This window comes from Vipera berus, assembly GCF_964194415.1.
Source record: "Vipera berus genome assembly, chromosome: 1".
NCBI classification, from domain to species: Eukaryota; Metazoa; Chordata; class Lepidosauria; order Squamata; family Viperidae; genus Vipera; species Vipera berus.
The window spans coordinates 188741813-188761086 of NC_138202.1; the positions used below are offsets into that span (position 1 = coordinate 188741813).

Here is a 19274-nt window from a genome sequence, read left to right on the forward strand (position 1 = left end):
ATTTCATCAAGTACCTTAAATGATTCATCAAGAAGTCATCATGTAATTTACATCAATTGATAAAAGCATACATTTTATGTCACTAAGCAGTGTTATTCACCCTCATATTTTCTGTTTAATATTAATTTTGGCACTGACCAATTTTGAAAAATGATTGGTGAGCAAAAACTCTAAAATTCCATATATCCCTGGCTGGGGAAATATTATGTAATCTTGTGAGGGGAAGAGCACTTAAAAGAGATTAATTTTAATTTCTTAAGGGTTTTTTTGTCCACTGATTTCCCACTAAAAATGTGGTCCCCTCAAAGGACATTTTAAAATCAAACATGAAAATCCATGTTTATTAATACAATTTTTATTTTTATTTTATTTTAATTCCATTTATATCCCGCCCTTCTCCAAAGACTCAGGGCGGCTTACAAGCTTAGCAGTAGCCTTCATTCTATGTATATGCCTGCTTATTAGGGCTTTCACACACACACCCCAAGCGGCATTATTACAAAGTCAGCTTAATTGCCCCCAACAATCTGGGTCCTCATTTTACCTACCTCGGAAGGATGGAAGGCTGAGTCAACCTTGAGCCTGGTGTATGTATTTTACTATAAGAACATGAAAGATTAAAAACTGATACAGGTACTTCTCATTCAGCGACTGTTTCATTTAATGACCATTCAGTTAAAACAATGATGAAAAAATAATTTTGTGGCAAATTGTCCCATTTACAACCTTTGCAGGTCTGTAAAGCTAAGGAAAGCAAAATCATAAGCACAATTGCAGTTTCACTTAGCAAGTGCTTTGCTAACACCCAAGTTGCAAGTCATAATTGTGGTTGTTAAGCAAGGACTACTTGTATAGCTAATCCTAACTCTTGTTTCTAAGTCATTTGATGCTGAAGTTTTCTTTAAGTTCTACACAGTTCTAACCAGCAAGACAAAAGCAAAGAAGTATTCCCCTCCTCACATTTTTTATCTTCCCAGCCATCCCACCCTCCCCATTTTTCCTATATAACAATGAGTGCAATTAATTGAGCCTAGCTCTTAATCTGACAGTTTAGTAACTGGTTTGCAGGAGTGCTAGGAGGCTGTCTTGCAGTTCATTTTTGTTGTTGTTGTTAGGAGCACAAAAGCAACTATTATCAGTTTTCCACAGGAGCCAAAACAAGGTTTGTGAGATCAAAATGTTCCCACCATCTGGAAAACCACAAATCTCTATTTTGCCCATGGACTATAGGATTGAAGATTAAATCAGTCAAAGAAAAAAAGATTTCAAAATGTATACACTAATATAAAAAGATTTTAGAAAGACAGGAAACACTGAACACTAGCAAATTATTTTAACATTCTGGATTTTCATTGTTATAATTATTCATTATCATAACTAAATAGAAGTAGTGCATAATAAATTACTGTTTACTAAAATCTTGAATATTAAGACTATAGTTGAATATTAATGAAATATTTCTGGACCCTACCTTAAAAACCATATGTAGCATCAATTGAAGACCAGCCTTGCCAGGATATTTACCAGCAATATTTGCTGCAGATAAATTGAACAGATTGGCTCCTGTTTCAGTGCAGAGAGCATGAATAAGCATTTTTTTTCCTACTCCTTCAGGGCCAACCAAGAGCAAGGTTTTCACTAGAGGAGCTTTTTCATGGACAGATTGAGAACCTATAGAATAAAATTAATACAATGATACCATTAAATTGTTTGAAATATACGTTTAAAGAAAGTTTCTTTCTAATAGCCCAAACTGTAATGTCTATGTGCTAGACATGGGACAAACCAACTAATGGGACTGACAAAGGCTTGGCAACAGAATGGATCAAAAGAGAACTTGCATTTCCAGGCTGGAGCTGAAACAAGCTTTTTTAAAAAAAAAATTCTAAACAATTTAAGATTCAACCTTATTTTTACAATGACCTAACAAAATTAGTATTTTTCAGTTTAAATTAACTGAATCCTAAACTAATTTTGCTCAAGGTCTAAACAGGGTGTGGAATGAGATAGTACCTAAGAAGATTTGACAATTGCATCCTGTTTTGGTCACTACAATATAAAAAGTTGTTGAGACTCTGGAAAGAGTGCAGAGAAGAGCAACAAAGATGATTAGGGGATTGGAGGCTAAAACATATGAAGAACAGTTGCAAGTACTGGGTATGGCTAGTCTAGTGAAAAGATGGACTGGGGGTGGCACAATAGCAGTGTTCCAATATCTGAGGGGCTGCCACAAAGAAGAGGGGATCAACTTATTTTCCAAAGCACCAGAAGGCAGGACAGAAAGCAATGGATGGAAAATAATGAAGGAAAGAACCAACCCTGAACTAAGGAGAAATTCCTTGGCACTGCAAACAATTAACCAGTCAAATGGCTTACCTTCACAATTTGTGGGTGCTCCATCACTGGAGGTTTTTAAGAAGAAATTGGACAGCCACTTGTCCAGAATGATATAGGGTCTCCTGCTTGTGCAGGGGGTTGGACTAGAAGACCTCCAAGGTCCCTTTCTGTTATTCTGTTAAATGTGAGCTTCACAATGTGATTTCCTGACAAACTTTGTACAACAATGGAAAATATCTGATTGGGAACTTAAACTTGTGAGACTAAGCAGCAATCGCAAAACTAACAATATAAGTACAGTAGTACTCGAATTATAACAGCAATGGAGATTGGGACTGTTGTCATTAAATGATGCAGTTGTAAAGTGCAACATCATGTGACTGCATCACTTAGCAAGAATCCTGGCAGTCTTCATTGCCATTATAACTCCAAGATGTGCAGATCACTAAGAAGGAAGAAGTGAGAATCCCAGATAAGCAAAATGAGGGAAGCTGCAGGGGGCGGGAGAGGCCCAGTGCAGGATGTGAGAATGAAGGTAGGCTGGGGGAAGCAGGGTACTATTCTGCCTGAATGAAGGGAAGTATGAGGAAGCAGGGTGCCACATGAATGAAGAGAGGCTGGGGGAAGAAGGGCACTGCACCATAATCATGAAGGGAGGCTAGGGGAAACAGGGGTCTTTGGCACTGCCTTTCTTTGGAATTGGTGGAGCAGTGGGCTAATGCCTCCTTAAGTAACACCAGCTGCCTGCAATTAGGGCAGGTTCACATCCCACCAGGCTCAAGGTTGACTCAGCCTTCCATCCTTCCGAGGTAGGTAAAATGAGGACCCAGATTGTTGGGGGCAATTAAGCTGACTTTGTAATAATGCTGCTTGGGGTGTGTGTGTGAAAGCCCTAATAAGCAGGCATATACATAGAATGAAGGCTACTGCTAAGCTTGTGAGCCGCCCTGAGTCTTCGGAGAAGGGCGGGATATAAATGGAATTAAAATAAAAAAATAAATAAAAAAATATATATTTTCTCCAAATTCTCTCTAATTTGTCCTTCAGCAATTCAAGCAGGGAATGTTGCCACAGCCAATTCCCTGCAACCAACTTGCCACAGCCAGCTCACCACGGCCAGCTTGCTGTGGACAACTCACTGCAAGACAATTTAACAATTCTATTTATTTAAAATAAATAAAAAAATTTTTTAACTTTTGCCATTCAAATTTCATTCTGCCCCTCCTTTTGCATCCTTTCTTTTAATGATTCTGTTCCACCATTTCTTTGATACTAGTTTAACTTTTGTCCTGCAACAAATTGTCCTGTGGCAAATTGGCCATGGCAAGTTGTCCTGTAGTGAGTTGGCCATGGCAAGTTGGCCGTGAATTGACCCTGGCGAGTTGGCCGCAGCAAACTATCATAGGCCCATTCCAATAGCACCCCCATCACCACTGTAATTCAGCCTACCCACCTTGCTGCTGGTTTTCTCCTTCTTCTTTTTCCTTCCATCTTTCCCAGCATTAAAGCCTTTTCCAAAGTATTTATAAATAATAATACATTGAGGATATGGCCCTAAGCTCAAAGTTTTATACTTTTTGTATCTATCTGTCATAAATAGAATGCAATGTACTTTGCTTGGTATGTTTTACCATTTATTAATGTATATTGAAGATTAATTGTATAATTTGAGAAACTTTCTTTGTATACTTATTGATATTATCTCTTTTAGAAGTGTATCTTTCCTTTTAACTAAATAAATAAAAGGGAAAGGGAAAAAAGTTAACTACTGTATTAAAGGTACATTAAAATCTCAGCCTTTCTTCAAACTTCATTTAAACATTGGAGACTTAATTTGTTATTTTCCCCAAATGGCCTTTTTGTATATGCTGTTGTGATGGAAATAAAATTAAATAAAAAGAGTGGTGCTGTAGTTAAAACTTTTTAAATTAGACAATTATTTTGTCTTAGCTTAAGAGATAATAATTGTATAGGACTATTTCAAAAGAAATAAATCAAACATTTTCATAGATAATAAAAATATGAAACTCTCAGGAACCCAAGCTTAGTATTCTGCCCTTTGGCCAGTTTTCCTGTGAACTTACCTAATGGCAATATTCCATACAGGGCTATAAGTTGCTTCACATCTGTAAGAGAAGGCATTGGTTCTACATCTACCTGTCGAAGTATAGTCCCCAGATAGTTGTACTCACCTACAAGGAAGAAACAAACGTGCAATACAAAAAGCTTAGTTTCAAAAAGTAGAATATAGAACACTGCATCATAGCTTTGGAAGGAACTTAATCCAAACCCCTGCTCAAGGAAGGAGACCTTATATTATCCCAGTCAAATGACTGTCCAGTCCATTTTTGAAAGCCAACTGTAGTGGAGCACCCACAACTCCAAGAGGCAAGTTGTTCCATTGATTAATTGTACTCACTGTCCCCTTAGTTTTAGTTTGGATCTCTCTTTAACAATTTCCATCCATATTTCTTGTCTGCCTTCTAGTGCTTTGGGGAATAAATCAATCTTTTTGTGATCACCTCCCAAGTATTGGAAGACAGCTACTCACCCCTAGTCCTTCTCTTCAATAGACATCCCTAGACATCCCTCAACCATTCATCATACGATTTAACCTCCAGATTCCTTATCATCTTTGATGCCCTTCTCTGCACTTTCTAGGGGTTCAGCATCTTTTCTGTATCGTGGTGATCAGAACTGGATGCAGTATTCCAAATGTGACCTCACTATTGCAGCATAAAGTATACTATTATTTCTTATGATCCTGATGCTGTCCCTCTGTTGATGCAGCCTAGACTGCATTTGCTTTTTTGACAGCACTGCTGGCTCATACTTAAGCAGTGGTCCACTTAAGTAGAAACAAGTAGAAATTGTTAGAGTTGAAAATATAACATTTTCAACTCTAACAGTTACTTAGTTGGAATGCATTCTTAACATGAATGACACATAGACAAAGATTCTAAACTTCCATGACGGACTGTAAATAATATAGGTAGTTCTTGTTTAAGGTCCACTCACTCATTCAGCAACCATTTAAGGTTACAATGGCACTAAATAAGGAATACTTAAGAGATATAATAGAATAACAAAAAGTTGGAAGGTACCTTGGAGATCTTCTAATGATCCAACCCACTGCATAAATAGGGGATCCTATACCAGCAGTCCCCAACCTTCACAGCTTGGTGGTCTGGCTGGTGGGGGGAGGGGAACTGGGCCACTCGAGTGGTGGGCCAGTGTGCAGCTTGACGTGCATGAGTTGTGGGCCGGCATGCAATGCTTGCGCAAATTGAGCTGCACGTATGTGCTCTAGCCAGCCACTCAAGTGGCCCAATTCCAATTAGGCTGCAGCACATTAGTAGGCCCAGAGGTTGGGGACCCTGCCCTATACCATTCTGGACAAATGGCTGTCCAATCTCTTCTTAAAAACCTCCAGCGATGGAGCACCCATAAATTCTGAAGGCAAGCTGTTCCACTGGATAATAGTTTTCACTGTCAGGAAATGTCTCTTTACTTCTAGGTTGGTTTTCTCCTAGATTAGTTTCCATCCATTGCGTCTTGTCCTGCTTTCTGATGCTTTGGTAAATAGGTGAACCCTCTCTTCTTTGTGGCAGCCACTCAAATATTACAACACTGCTATCATTTTATCCCTGCTCCTTCTTTTCACTAGAGGGAGAAAGCAGAACTGCTTAATTCATTCTTTGCATCAAGCAATTTATAGAATCAAGCAATTTATAGAAGCCAATATGGGTTTATTAAAAACAGATCATGCCAGACAACACTTTTAGCCTTCTTTGATAAAGTGATTAAATCAATGGATTGAGGAAATGCTGTGGACATAGTATACTTAACCTTCAGTAAGGCATTTGACAAAATACACCACATCTTATTTCTTGTTAAGATAGAAAAATGTAAGATAGATAGCATCACCTTCAGAAGTTGTGAGTAATTCAACATCTCCATAAATGATGGGGGGGGGGAAGGGGGCCTCATGAAATTTGCAGATGACAGCAAGCTGGGGGCAATTCTCAGCACTTTAGAAGATATAGTCAAGATACAGAAGGATCTTGACATACTTGAACATTGGGCCCCATTCAACAGGATGCTGTTCAGTGGTGACAGAAGGTTCTGAAACTAGGCAGGAAAAATCAAATGCAAAAGTATAGAATAGGCAGTACATGGCTCAACAGGAGTAAATGTGAGAAGGATCTAGGTATTCTACTGGATTGCCACTTAAGTGTGAGCCAGCAGTGTGCTGCAGGTGCCAAAAAAGCCAAATGCAGTGTTAGGCTACATCAATAGAGGGATATTAAACTGATAAACTGATTATCTGGACCCGTACCAATCGCGTGCCCACAGGGAGGGCCTCCTTAGGGTTCCGCCGGTTAGAGATTGCCGGCGGGTGATTCCCAGGGGGAGGGCGTTCTCTGTGAGTTCGCCCGCCCTTTGGAACGAACTGCCGATGGAGCTTCGGCCTGCCCCCGACCTTCGCTCTTTTCGCCGGGACTTAAAAACCTGGTTGTTCGAATTGTCTGGCCTGGTCTGAGGGATTTTAAATTTTAAAGTATTTAATTAAATTATATTAAATTATATTAAATTAATTTTAAAATTTTAATTTTAATTTTAATTTTATTGCTATTAGGAATTGTGGGCCTGTTCTAATTTAATTCCATTTTATTCTTTTTTGTACTGTTTTAATTGCCCTGTGAACCGCCCTGAGTCCTTTGGGAATAGGGCGGTATATAAATTCAACAAATAAATAAATAAATAAATAAAATCAAAATCATGAGAAGTGAGAATACCGGTCTATATTGCACTAAAGAGGTCACACCTGGAATACTGCATTCAGTTCTGGTCGCCATGATACAAAAAATAATAATAATAAAAGCTCAGGTTCTAGAAAAACTGTAGAGAAGAGCAACAAAGATGATAAGGGGTCTGGAGCTAAACTGTCTGATGGACGATTAAGTGAAGAATTAGGGGTGACATGATAGCCATCTTCCAGCAATTAAGGGACTGCACAGAGAAGAGGGAATTGACTTATTCTCCCAAATACCTGAGAGCAGGGCAAGAAGTAGTGGGTGGAAGATCATCAAAAATAGAGCCAACTTAGAACTAGAAATTTGAAATTTGCTGAGATTGAGAGCAATCAATCAGTAAAATGGCTTGCCTCCAGAAGCTGTAGGTGCTCCATCACTGGAAGTTTTCAAAAAGAGATTGGACAGAATGTTATAGGGTTTCCTGCTCAAATAGGGATTGGACTAGAAGACTTCCAAAGTCCCTTCCAACCCTGTTATTCTATGTTCTAAGTGACATCACATAGCAATGGAGCTCCCAATTACTGTAGTTAAGTGAGGATTACCTGTTCTTATTCACAGTCATGGGAGAGTTGGTGGTTGGAGTCACGGCAGCGTGGTTTTCAGAGCACCCACACTGCCAGCCCTGGTATAACTCTCCCATGCCTGCATGAGCAGAGCTGCAAAGGGGGACCAGGGGCTGAAACTGCCAGCCCAGGGACAATGCAGAGAGCCTACCACTGGTCTCCAGAGCTGCCACTATTGAAACCATACAATACAGATGGCAGCACGAGGTACCGCCACAGAACCCAAGTAGCAGGCTGAAGAGGAGGGAGCCTCCCGCCGCTGGGTGGGTGATCTGTGGGGCAGGGTGAAGCGGGGACGGCAGGGATCAAATAAAGCCCCTTCAATGTTGGATGCAGCTGTTGCGCAATGACAGCGGAAGCCTTTCACCATAACCCCCCCGGCTCCAAAATGGTGGAGAGGAACCGGGTAAGTGGGGTGGCCCAGTTACCGGTAAGTATTTTAAAAACCTTCCATTTGGCATTTTGTATTATTATTACAGAATACCAGAATACCAAATATTTAAGTTAAGACCATAAATAATGTATCAGTCTAATTCTGTTTGGAGTCTGCTACTATTAGGAAGAACAATTTATTTTATTTTATTTTTATTTTAATTCCATTTATATCCCGCCCTTCTCCGAAGACTCAGGGCGGCTTACAAGCTTAGCAGTAGCCTTCATTCTATGTATATGCCTGCTTGTTAGGGCTTTCACACATTTTCACACATTTACTAAAATGTGTAAACTGCAGCCAAAATCCTGAAGAGATGGTCATCTGAAATTGTTTTAATCTGCATTTTAATCTCTGTCACCAAATTGCTGATTCTCAGTAACTTTTATCTGAAATTAAAGTGGTTGGTTTTGTAGTTCATTTATCCAGTATCAATTCAGTCACAAACGTTTAAGTCCAATATTATACATTATTTGAATGCAATTCCAAAATAGTCTGTATTAACATATAAAATTTATACTTTACCCACATAATCGCTGAGTTTTACTTTTTTACTTCTTATTAATAGTCCTTCTTCTACCAACTCTTGGTAAAGAGAATCAATGGTCCTATACAGAAATAAAGAGAAAGCTACACTACCATATCTATAGACAAAGGCATATTCTTGGTTCTTGATGGTCTCTGCAGGCATTTCAGTGGAATTAGCACTGTTGATGTTGCCTAGTCAAGTAATGAAATACCTGCAAGCAAACAACCAAGCTCAGAGAGCACCAAGGACTCCACAGTTCAACCCTGAATTATATTCTTCTATTGGAAAAAAGCATAGATTTTTTTCACATGTATTAGGTCTCCTTTAAATGTTCTTGCCTAAAAATATTTTTTTATGTTTAACAGTATCTCATTCATAATTTAAATGAAAGTTTGCCATTACGTATTTAGTGTCACTGCTATAGTTTTTCATCTGTTGGTGCTTAAATAGTATGAAATCAGACATATTTGTTTAGTATTATTGTAGTATAAGGTAGTCCTTGACTTACTACCATACTTGAACCCAAAATTTCTGTTGCTAATTGAGATAGATGTTAAGTGAATTTTGCCCCATTTTATGACCTTTCTTGCCACAGTTGTTAAGTGAACCACTGAAGTTGTTATGTTAGAAACATGTTTGTTAAGTGAATCTGGCTTCCCAATTTCACTTTGGTTGTCAGAAAGTCACAAAAAGTGATCGCATGATCCTGGGACACTGCAAACGTCGTAAATATGAATCAGCTGCCAGGTGTCTGAATTTTGATCATGTGACTATGGGGATGCTACAATAGTTTTAAGTGTGAAAAACAGTCATAAATCACATTTTTTCAGTGCTGTTGTAACTTCAAATGGTCACTAAATGAACTGTTGTAACTTGAGGACTACCTATATTGAAAAATGAAGCACTAAAGTCTTATATATAATACAATCCTGTGTATATTAGTTCACAACAATGGGTCAAACAGCAGAATCCAAATTATAATTCAGAATCAATAATTATTTCTTACATATAGAATAAGGTTTTTAAGTACATATGTGATTCAAACTTCTGCTACGTGCACATTTTCATATTATTTCAGGGCTATTCTTAATATAATATACTATTTAATTTCACTGCGAGAGTTTTTGAACTGTTTATTTTACTTTTTAGAAAGTGTTTTTGAATTACAGACTTCTGGAAGCAACTGTGACATAATGTCTTTTCGAGTAAAGTATAAGCATATAGCAGTGAAGTATTTGTGAAAATGATCTATATGAGTATTTTTATGTACTTCATGGATTATCCCCTTCATGGATTACTGCCTTGTCGTGGCGAAGGGGCTTGCGTAATTCAATGAAGCTATGAGCTATGCCGTGCAGGGCCACCCAAGATGGAAAGGTCATAGCAGAGAGTTCTGACAAAATGTGATCCATTGGAGAAGGAAATGGCAACCCACTCCAGTATCTGCCATAAAAACCCTATAGGTAAAGGTAAAGGTTCCCCCGCACATGCGTGCTAGTCGTTTCCGACTCTAGGGGCCGGTGCTCATCTCCGTTTCAAAGCCGAAGAGCCAGCGCTTGTCCGAGGACATCTCCGTGGTCATGTGGCCGGCATGACTAGACGCCAAAGGCGCACGGAACGCTGTTACCTTCCCACCGGAGTGGTCCCTATTTTTCTACTTGCATTTTTACGTGCTTTCGAACTGCTAGGTTGGCAGAAGCTGGGACGAGTAACAGGCGCTCACTCTGTTACGCGGCACTCGGGATTCGACCCGCCAAACTGCCGACCTTCCGATCGACAAGCTCAGCGTCCTAACCCACTGAGCCACCGCGTCCCTTAAAAACCCTATGGACAGTACCAAAAGGCAAAACGATATGACGCTGGAAGATGAGCCCCTCAGGTTGGAAGGCGTCCAATATGCTACTGGGGAAGAGCAGAGGGCTAGTACTAGTAGCGCCAGAAAGAATGAAGCGACTGGGCCAAAGCTGAAAGTACGCTCAGCTGTGGATGTGTCTGGTGGTGAAAGGAAAGTCCGATGCTGTAAAGATTTTTTCTCCATAGGAACCTGGAATGTAAGATCCATGAATCAAGGCAAGCTGGACATGGTCAAACAAGAAATGACAAGACTGAACATCAACATCTTAGGTATCAGCGAACTAAAATGGACAGGAATGGGTGAATTTAATTCAGATGACCATCAGGTATACTACTGCGGGCAAGAATCCCTCAGAAGAAATGGAGTAGCCTTCATAGTCAATAAAAGAGTAGGAAAAGCAATACTGGGATACAATCCTCAAAATGACAGAATGATCTCAGTTCGAATCCAAGGCAATCCATTCAATATCACAGTAGTCCAAGTCTATGCCCCAACTACCAGTGCTAAAGAGGATGAAACTGACCGGTTCTATGAAGCCCTACAGCACCTTATAGAACTAACACCAAAAAATGATGTCCTTATCATCATGGGAGATTGGAATGCTAAAGTAGGAACCCAAAAGATAACCGGAATAACAGGCAAGTTTGGCCTTGGAGTACAAAATGAAGCAGGGCACAGGCTGATCGAATTTTGTCAAGAGAATACGATGGTGATAGCAAACACTCTTTTCCAACAACCCAAGAGACGGCTCTACACATGGACATCACCAGACAGTCAACACAGAAATCAGATTGACTATATGCTCTGCAGCCAAAGATGGAGAAGCTCTATACAGTCAGTAAAAACAAGACCAGGAGCTGACTGTGGCTCAGACCATTTAATTTAATTTAATTTAATTTATTAATATTTCTATACCGCCCTTCTCCCGCAGGACTCAGGGCGGTGTACAGGGCAAGAATAAAACAAGAGTTACAAAAATTAAAAGATAATTAAATACATGCCCATAAAAACAGTTGATACATTAATAAAAACCCCAATAAAATGATAATAAAAAAACCCCACCAATCCCCCCTCAGGCCAGGCCGGCTTGTTCGAACAGGTATGTTTTCAGATCGCGGCGAAAGGAGCGAAGATTGGGCGCCGTCCGGAGCTCAACCGGTAACTGGTTCCATAGCTCCGGGGCGCCCACAGAGAAAGATCTCCCCCTGGGGGCCACCAATCTACATTCTCTGACCGGTGGCACCCTGAGGAGTCCCTCTCTGTGGGAACGCACAGGGCGGAGGGAGGTTGACGCCGGCAGCAGGTGTTCCCTAAGGTACTCCGGACCCCTGCCATGTAGGGCTTTAAACACCATTACTAGTACCTTGAATCTCACCCGGAAGACAACTGGCAACCAATGCAGCTCACGGAGCAGAGGTGTGACATGGGAGTATCGGGAAACTCCCAACACAACTCTCGCGGCTGCATTCTGTGCCAGTTGGAGCTTCCGGGTGGTCCTCAAGGGCAGCCCCATGTAGAGAGCGTTGCAGTAGTCTAGTCGAGAGGTCACGAGCGCGTGAGTGACCGTGCATAGATCATCCCGGCTTAGATAGGGCCGCAACTGGCGCACCAGGCGAACCTGGGCGAAAGCCCCCCTAGTCACAGCTCCTATGTGGTCTTCCAGAGTGAGCCGTGAATCTAGGAGGACTCCCAAGTTGCGAGCCCTATCTACGGGGGGTAATAGTTCACCCCCCATAGCGAGAGGTGGAATGTCCGAATAAACCTGGGATGAAGGTATGCAAAGCCACTCGGTCTTGTCGGGGTTGAGTTGAAGTCTGTTCCTCCCCATCCAGACCCGAACCGCCTCCAGGCAACGGGACATCACGGTGAGGGCATCACTGGGGTGGTTTGGGGTCGAAAAGAAAAGTTGGGTATCATCAGCATACTGATGATACCCAACTCCAAAACCACGAATGATCTCACCCAGCGGTTTCATATAGATGTTGAACAGGAGAGGCGAGAGGACCGACCCCTGAGGAACTCCACAAATGAGAGACCTCGCGGTCGACCTCTGCCCTGACCATGAGCTTCTCCTTGCAAAGTTTAGGCTTAAACTGAAGAAAGTAGGGAAAAGCACTAGGCCACTCAGGTATGAATTAAATCATATCCCTGTTGAATATACAGTAGAGGTGACAAATGGATTTAAGGAATTAGATCTGATAGACAGTGCCTGAAGAACTATGGACAGAGGTTCGCAACACTGTACAACAGGTAACAACCAAAAACATCCCAAAGAAAAAGAAATTCAAGAAAGCAAAATGGCTGTCTGAGGAAGCTTTGCAAATAGCTGAGGAAAGGAGGGAAGCGAAAGGCAAGGGAGAAAAAGAAAGATACACCCAATTGAATGCAGAATTCCAGAGAATAGCTAGAAGAGATAAGAATGCCTTCTTAAATGAACAGTGCAAAGAAATAGAAGAAAACAATAGAATAGGGAGGACCAGAGATCTTTTCAAGAAAATTGGAGAGATGAAGGGAACGTTTAATGCAAAAATGGGCATGATAAAGGACTAAAATGGCAGGGACCGAACAGAGGCAGAAGAGATTAAGAAGAGGTGGCAAAATTACACAGAAGAACTATATAAGAATGAGCTTAACGTCCCTGACAATCACAATGAGGTGGTCACTGACCTCGAGCCAGACATCCTAGAATGTGAAGTGAAGTGGGCCTTAGAAAAGCTGAGCAACAACAAAACTAGTGGAGGTGACAGTATTCCAGCTGAACTATTCAAAATCTTAAAAGACGATGCAGTAAAAGTGCTACACTCAATTTGCCAGCAAATTTGGAAAACTCAACAGTGGCCACAGGATTGGAAAAGATCAATTTACATTTTTTATTTTTTTATTTTAATCCCATTTATATCCTGCCCTTCTCCGAAGACTCAGGGCGGCTTACAATCTAAGCACAAATCAATGTGCTTAGCAATAGCCTTCATTCTATGTATATTACTGCTTATTAGGGCTTTCGGGGGGCCCCAGCGGCATTATTACAAAGTCAACTTCTTGCCCCCAACAATCTGGGTCCTCATTTTACCTACCTCGGAAGGATGGAAGACTGAGTCAACCTTGAGCCTGGTGGGATGTGAACCTGCACTAATTGCAGGCAGCTGGTGTTACTTAAGGAGGCATTAGCCCACTGCTCCACCAATTCCAAAGAAAGGCAGTGCCAAAGAATGTTCAAACTATCGCACCATTGCACTCATTTCTCATGCTAGTAAAGTTATGCTTAAAATCCTACAAGCTAGACTCCAGCAGTATGTGGATCGAGAACTACCAGAAATACAGGCAGGATTTCAAAGAGGCAGAGGAACTAGAGATCAAATTGCCAATATACGCTGGATCATGGAGAAAGCTAGAGTTCCAGAAAAACATCTACTTCTGCTTCATTGACTATGCTAAAGCCTTTGATTGTGTGGATCATAACAAACTGTGGCAAGTTCTTAAAGAGATGGGCATACCAGACCATCTTATTTGTCTCTTGAGAAACTTATATGTGGGCCAAGAAGCAACAGTGAGAACTGGACACGGAACCACTGATTGGTTCAAAATTGGGAAAGGAGTCCTGCAAGGCTGTATACTTTTGCCCTGCCTATTTAACTTAAATGCAGAGCACATCATGAGAAAGGCAGGGCTAGATTAATCAAAAGTTGGAATTAAGTTTGCCGGAAGAAATATCAACAACCTAAGATATGCAGATGATACCACTCTAATGGCAGAAAGTGAAGAAGAACTAAATAGCCTCTTGTTTCGGGTGAAGAAGGAGAGTGCAAAACCTGGGTTGAAACTTAACATTAAGAAAACCAAGATCATGGCATCCGGCCCTCTCAATTCCTGGCAAATAGATGGGGAAGAAATGGAGGTAGTGACAGATTTTATTTTCCTGGGCTCCAAGATCACTGCAGATGGGAACTGTAGCCAAGAAATTAAAAGACGCTTGCTCCTGGGGAGGAAAGCCATGGCAAATCTAGACAGTACACTAAAAAGCAGACATCACCCTGTCAACAAAAGTGTGTATAGTCAAGGCTATGGTCTACCCAGTTGCAATGTATGGCAGTGAAAGTTGGACCATAAAAAAGGCTGAGCGCCAAAGAATTGAGGCCTTTGAACGAAGGTGCTGGAAAAGACTCCCTGCGAGTCCCTTGGAGTGCAAGGCGATCAAACCGGTCAGTCCTAGAGAAGATCAACCCTGACTGCTCTTTAGAAGGCCAGATCCTGAAGCTAAAACTCAAATACTTGGGCCACCTAATGAGAAGGACTCACTGGAGAAGAGCCTAATGCTGGGAAAAGTTGAGGACAATAGAAGAAGGGGACGACAGAGAATGAGGTGGCTGGATGGAGTCACTGAAGCTGTAGGCGTGAGCTTAAATGGACTCCAGAAGGAGGAACGTTGTCCATAGGGTCGCGATGGGTCGGACACGACTTCGCAGCTAACAACAAATGTACTTCAAGGTAGATAGGGCTCGCAACTTGGGTGTCCTCCTGGACTCACAACTCAGTTTGGAAGACCATGTAGGAGCTGTGACTAGGGGGGCTTTTGCCCAGGTTCACCTGGTGCGCCAGTTGCAGCCCTATCTGGACCGGGATGCCCTGCGTACAGTCACTCATGTGCTCGTGACCTCTCGTATAGACTACTGCAATGCTCTGTACATGGGGCTGCCCTTGAGGACCACTCGGAGGCTTCAGCTGGTGCAGAATGCAGCCGCGCGAGTTGTGATGGGGGTCTCCCGATACTCCCATGTAACACCTCTTCTCCGCGAGCTGCATTGGCTTCCAGTTGCCCTCCGGGTGAGATTCAAGGTGCTGGTGATTACCTATAAAGCCCTAAATGGCATGGGTCCGAATTACTTACGGGAGCACCTGCTGCCGGCGTCATCTTCCCTTCGTCCTGTGCGCTCCCACAGAGAGGGCCTCCTCAGGGTGCCGTCGGTCAGAGTGTTGGCTTGCGGCCCCCAGGGGGAGAGCATTCTCTGTGGGCGCGCCAGCCCTTTGGAATCAATTACCGGTTGAGCTCCGGATGGCTCCCGACCTTCGCTCTTTCCGCCGTGATCTGAAAACCTATCTATTTGAACAGGCCGGCCTGGTTTAAGGGTTTGGGGTATTTTTAATTATTTATTGTTAGGGCTTAATTAATTTAATCTTACTTTTAACTTTTGTATGTAGTGCTTTTATTGCCCTGTACACCGCCCTGAGTCCTTCGGGAGAAGGGCGGTATAGAAATTCAATTAAATAAATAAAAAATAAATAAAGTAATGTTGGAAATACTGATGCAATGGGCAAGGGCTAAGACTCCACTCATATTTTATATATCAGTCGGGTGTTGTTTTTTTTTGTGGAAAGTTGAATTTAACATTTGGCCCTACCATTTAGATCAGGGGTGTCAAACTCAATTTCATTGAGGGCCGCATCAGCATTGCCGTTGCCCTCAGGGGGCTGGGTGGGTATGGCCAGGGTGGGCGTGGCCTACTGGGTGGGCGTGGCTAGAGTGCGTATGGCCTACTGGGTGGGCGTGGCCAGCTCTACATCATTCGCATCAAGGGTGCCTATGGGGCCTGGGCAGGAGTGGGACAGATCTGAGGGTCTCTGGGCCAGGGCCAAGGCAGTGGGGGCTGTTCCCTCACTGTTTACAGGATGGCTTCGCGGGCCACATGAAACCACTTCGCAGGCCGCATCTGGCCCCCAGGCCTTGTGTTTGACATGTCTGATTTAGATGATTTGGAAAATTCAAAGGGAAATAACAGTGATGCTTTCAGGCCATAATTCCTACGTCACTATCCAATATCCCATTTGGCACAAAGATCAAGCAGGACAACAAATGAAGGAGATCGTCCCAAAATTACCCATTCCAAATTCTAGTCTGCAATTAGACCATGGGAATAAAACAGAAAATGTATAGTTCTTATAGAAGAATTAGTTCATATCCTATTTCAAGTATCTTAAACGTAGATAGAAAACTCAGATACACATCTGAAACCACAAAAAGTTTCACATCTACTATAGGGAATAAAATTCAACGCATATACGATACATATGAAGAAAACTCACAAACTGTACATTTAACCTAAAGTAAACTTTATGCAAATTGGAATTTCCTTATCTAAATTTCTTTCTGCATTATTAGACGTTTAAAAACAATCCGGTGTTAGATTCGCCATAACAGCCAACAAATTTGAGTTAATGTGTTTAAAGATTTATCAGTGTGAATCTCAGCAGAGCAACTGCAACTTTACCGGTCAGATGTCAGATCTTTATCCTTCTTTGACTTTTTCTTTCTTCCGCCTTTTTTTCCTTTTTTCTTTTTCTGAAGATCACAAACAGAAATAACAGAATAACACAGTTGGAAGTGACCTTGGAGGTTCCCTAGTCCAGGGTTTTTCAACTTTTCACAGATTGTACCATTTTTAGGACATGACAATATTTGAGTACCACCAGTGCTTAGCAAGCTGTCAAAAACTTGATGACTTAAAAAAAGGGGGGGGATTTTGGGTTTTACTGATTAGATTCATTTGTTATAGAAATAGCTAGTTTATACTATTACGGAAAAGCAAAAAGTTGAGGTTTGGTGCTAATGCTTCCTTCTACTGCAACAGAGGAAGTCTGTTCTTTTTCCCTTCTCCCCATTTCCCCCCGTTTTTCCTCCCCACTGTGTTGTACTAATTGCTTTTGTATTTTTGTATTTTATTCTATAATCTAATAAAATATTACAAACTGTAGAAAAAAGTACCAGTTTTAATTTCTTTGGTGGCTGTTCCTTTGCTGAATCATTTTCCGTTTGCACTGACAAATGTATGATGAATTTATCCATGTTTATTAATAAGCACCACTACCAGCTAGCTCAGGGGTCTTCAAACTTGGCACTTTTAAGACTTGTGTACTTCAACTCCCAGAATTCCTCAGACATCATGGCTGGTTTAGGAATTCTGGGAGTTGAAGTCCACAGGTCTTAAATTTGCTAAGTTTGTAGACCCCTGAGCTATCTGGTCAGCCCTTCTTCCTCTCTCCCTTCTGAGCTCTTTCCACAGTGTAGTAAGAATGCACCATACCCCAATCCCTTCCCTGTACCCTTAAAGACACAGGAATCAAGAGCAAAGCAAAAAAGCCTCCCAGAATAAAGAAACACATAAACTCCATGTTTTTTTTTCTTTAGGTTGCGTCAGGCGTGTCACATGTCACAATGTTGTAACCGAATGCTGAAAGGCTCCGGCAATTGCAAAAAGCGTTAGCCTTAAATTAAGCCTGTTTACCTTCAAAGAAAACTTTCTAAAAGCCATAGATAGAGTCAATATAAGGGGTAAAACTAATTACATTTGTTTAAAGGGATTAAACCTACGGAAGTCAACACTTTGTACTCATTGCCTGGTGCGCCAGTTGCGACCCTATCTGGACCGAGATGCCCTACGCACAGTCACTCATGCACTCGTGACCTCCCATTTAGACTACTGCAACGCTCTCTACATGGGGCTGCCCTTGAGGACCACTCGGAGGCTTCAGCTGGTGCAGAATGCGGCCGCGCGAGTTGTGATGGGGGTTTCCCGATACTCCCATGTAACACCTCTACTCCGCGAGCTGCATTGGCTTCCGGTTGCCCTCCGGGTGAGATTCAAGGTGCTGGTGATGACCTATAAAGCCCTAAATGGCTTGCGTCCAGGATATCTGAGGGAACACCTGCTGCCGGCATCAAGTTCCCTTCGTCCAGTGCGCTCCCACAGGGAGGGTCTTCTCAGGGTGCCACCGGTAAGAGATTGCCGGCGGGTAACACCCAGGGATAGGGCCTTCTCAGTGGGGGCGCCTGCCCTTTGGAACCAGCTGCCAGTGGAGCTGAGGACTGCCCCCGACCTCCGTTCATTCGGCCGGGGCCTGAAGACCTGGCTCTTCGAGCTCTCTGGCCCAGGCTGATTAATCTTATTTTAACTGGGATTTTATTTATGCAGGGACAAATATAATTTTTTTAAAAAAATTGTTTTTAACTTTTGTATCTTGGTTTTCTAATCACCCTGTAAACTGCCCTGAGTCTTTCGGGAAAGGGCGGTATATAAATGTAATAAAATAAATAAATAAATAAATTGCTAGCCTAAAATACAGGCTAAAATATTCCAATAACCAAAGCATACAAACCAAACCTCTGAATTAGTAAATGCTGTAAAAACTGTACAAAAGTCCTTATGGTAATCCAATCAAGCTGCCAGCTGATCCAGAACTAAATAAAACCACCTCCTTTCCAACATGCTGCCTTTTTATTTCATCAGTGCTGACTGCATTCTCCTGGCTGGAGAAAACGAACGAGGGGACCTTTTCTTCCAGCAACAGCTGCTTCTTCTTCTCTGTCCCTGTTTCCTCCCTGCCTGCTGAGCTCTCCTTCAATTTCCCTGTTGTCTTTTTTCCCCTTTCCCGCCCAAACCACCTCCTTTTATAGCCTCTCCTCTCCTCTCTTTCCCCCTCCCTTTTTCTTCAGTTCACCTCCAACTCCACACGGCTTCCAAAAGCGTCAATCAGCTGGAGCCCTGCTGGCTCCTGGGCTTCTGACGAGCCCAGTCCACCTGCCATGTGGCAAAGTACCACAGGTGGTACGTGTACCACCAGTTGAAAAGCCCTACTCTAGTCCAACTCCTTGCTCAAGTAGGAGACTCTATACATTTCAAAAAAGTGGTTGTCCAATCTATTCTTAAAAAAGCTCCAGTGATGGAGCACCTACAACTTCTGAAGGCAGCCA

The 19274-nt window shown here is 42.1% G+C and overlaps 1 protein-coding gene across 5 annotated transcripts in view; it reads right to left on the reverse strand.

Annotated features, from left to right (window-relative positions):
• Positions 1–19274, reverse strand: part of DRC11 (dynein regulatory complex subunit 11) — a 163931-nt gene that overhangs the window by 59285 nt on the left and 85372 nt on the right. For all 5 annotated transcript variants that reach the window (XM_081338832.1, XM_081338830.1, XM_081338831.1 and 2 more), the window contains 4 exons: positions 16795–16865; positions 8673–8755; positions 4422–4529; positions 1472–1671 (listed from right to left, as the gene is read on the reverse strand). In XM_081338832.1, coding sequence (XP_081194958.1) covers positions 1472–1671; positions 4422–4529; positions 8673–8755; positions 16795–16865 — 462 coding nt within the window. The remainder of the gene's footprint in view (positions 1–1471; positions 1672–4421; positions 4530–8672; positions 8756–16794; positions 16866–19274) is intronic.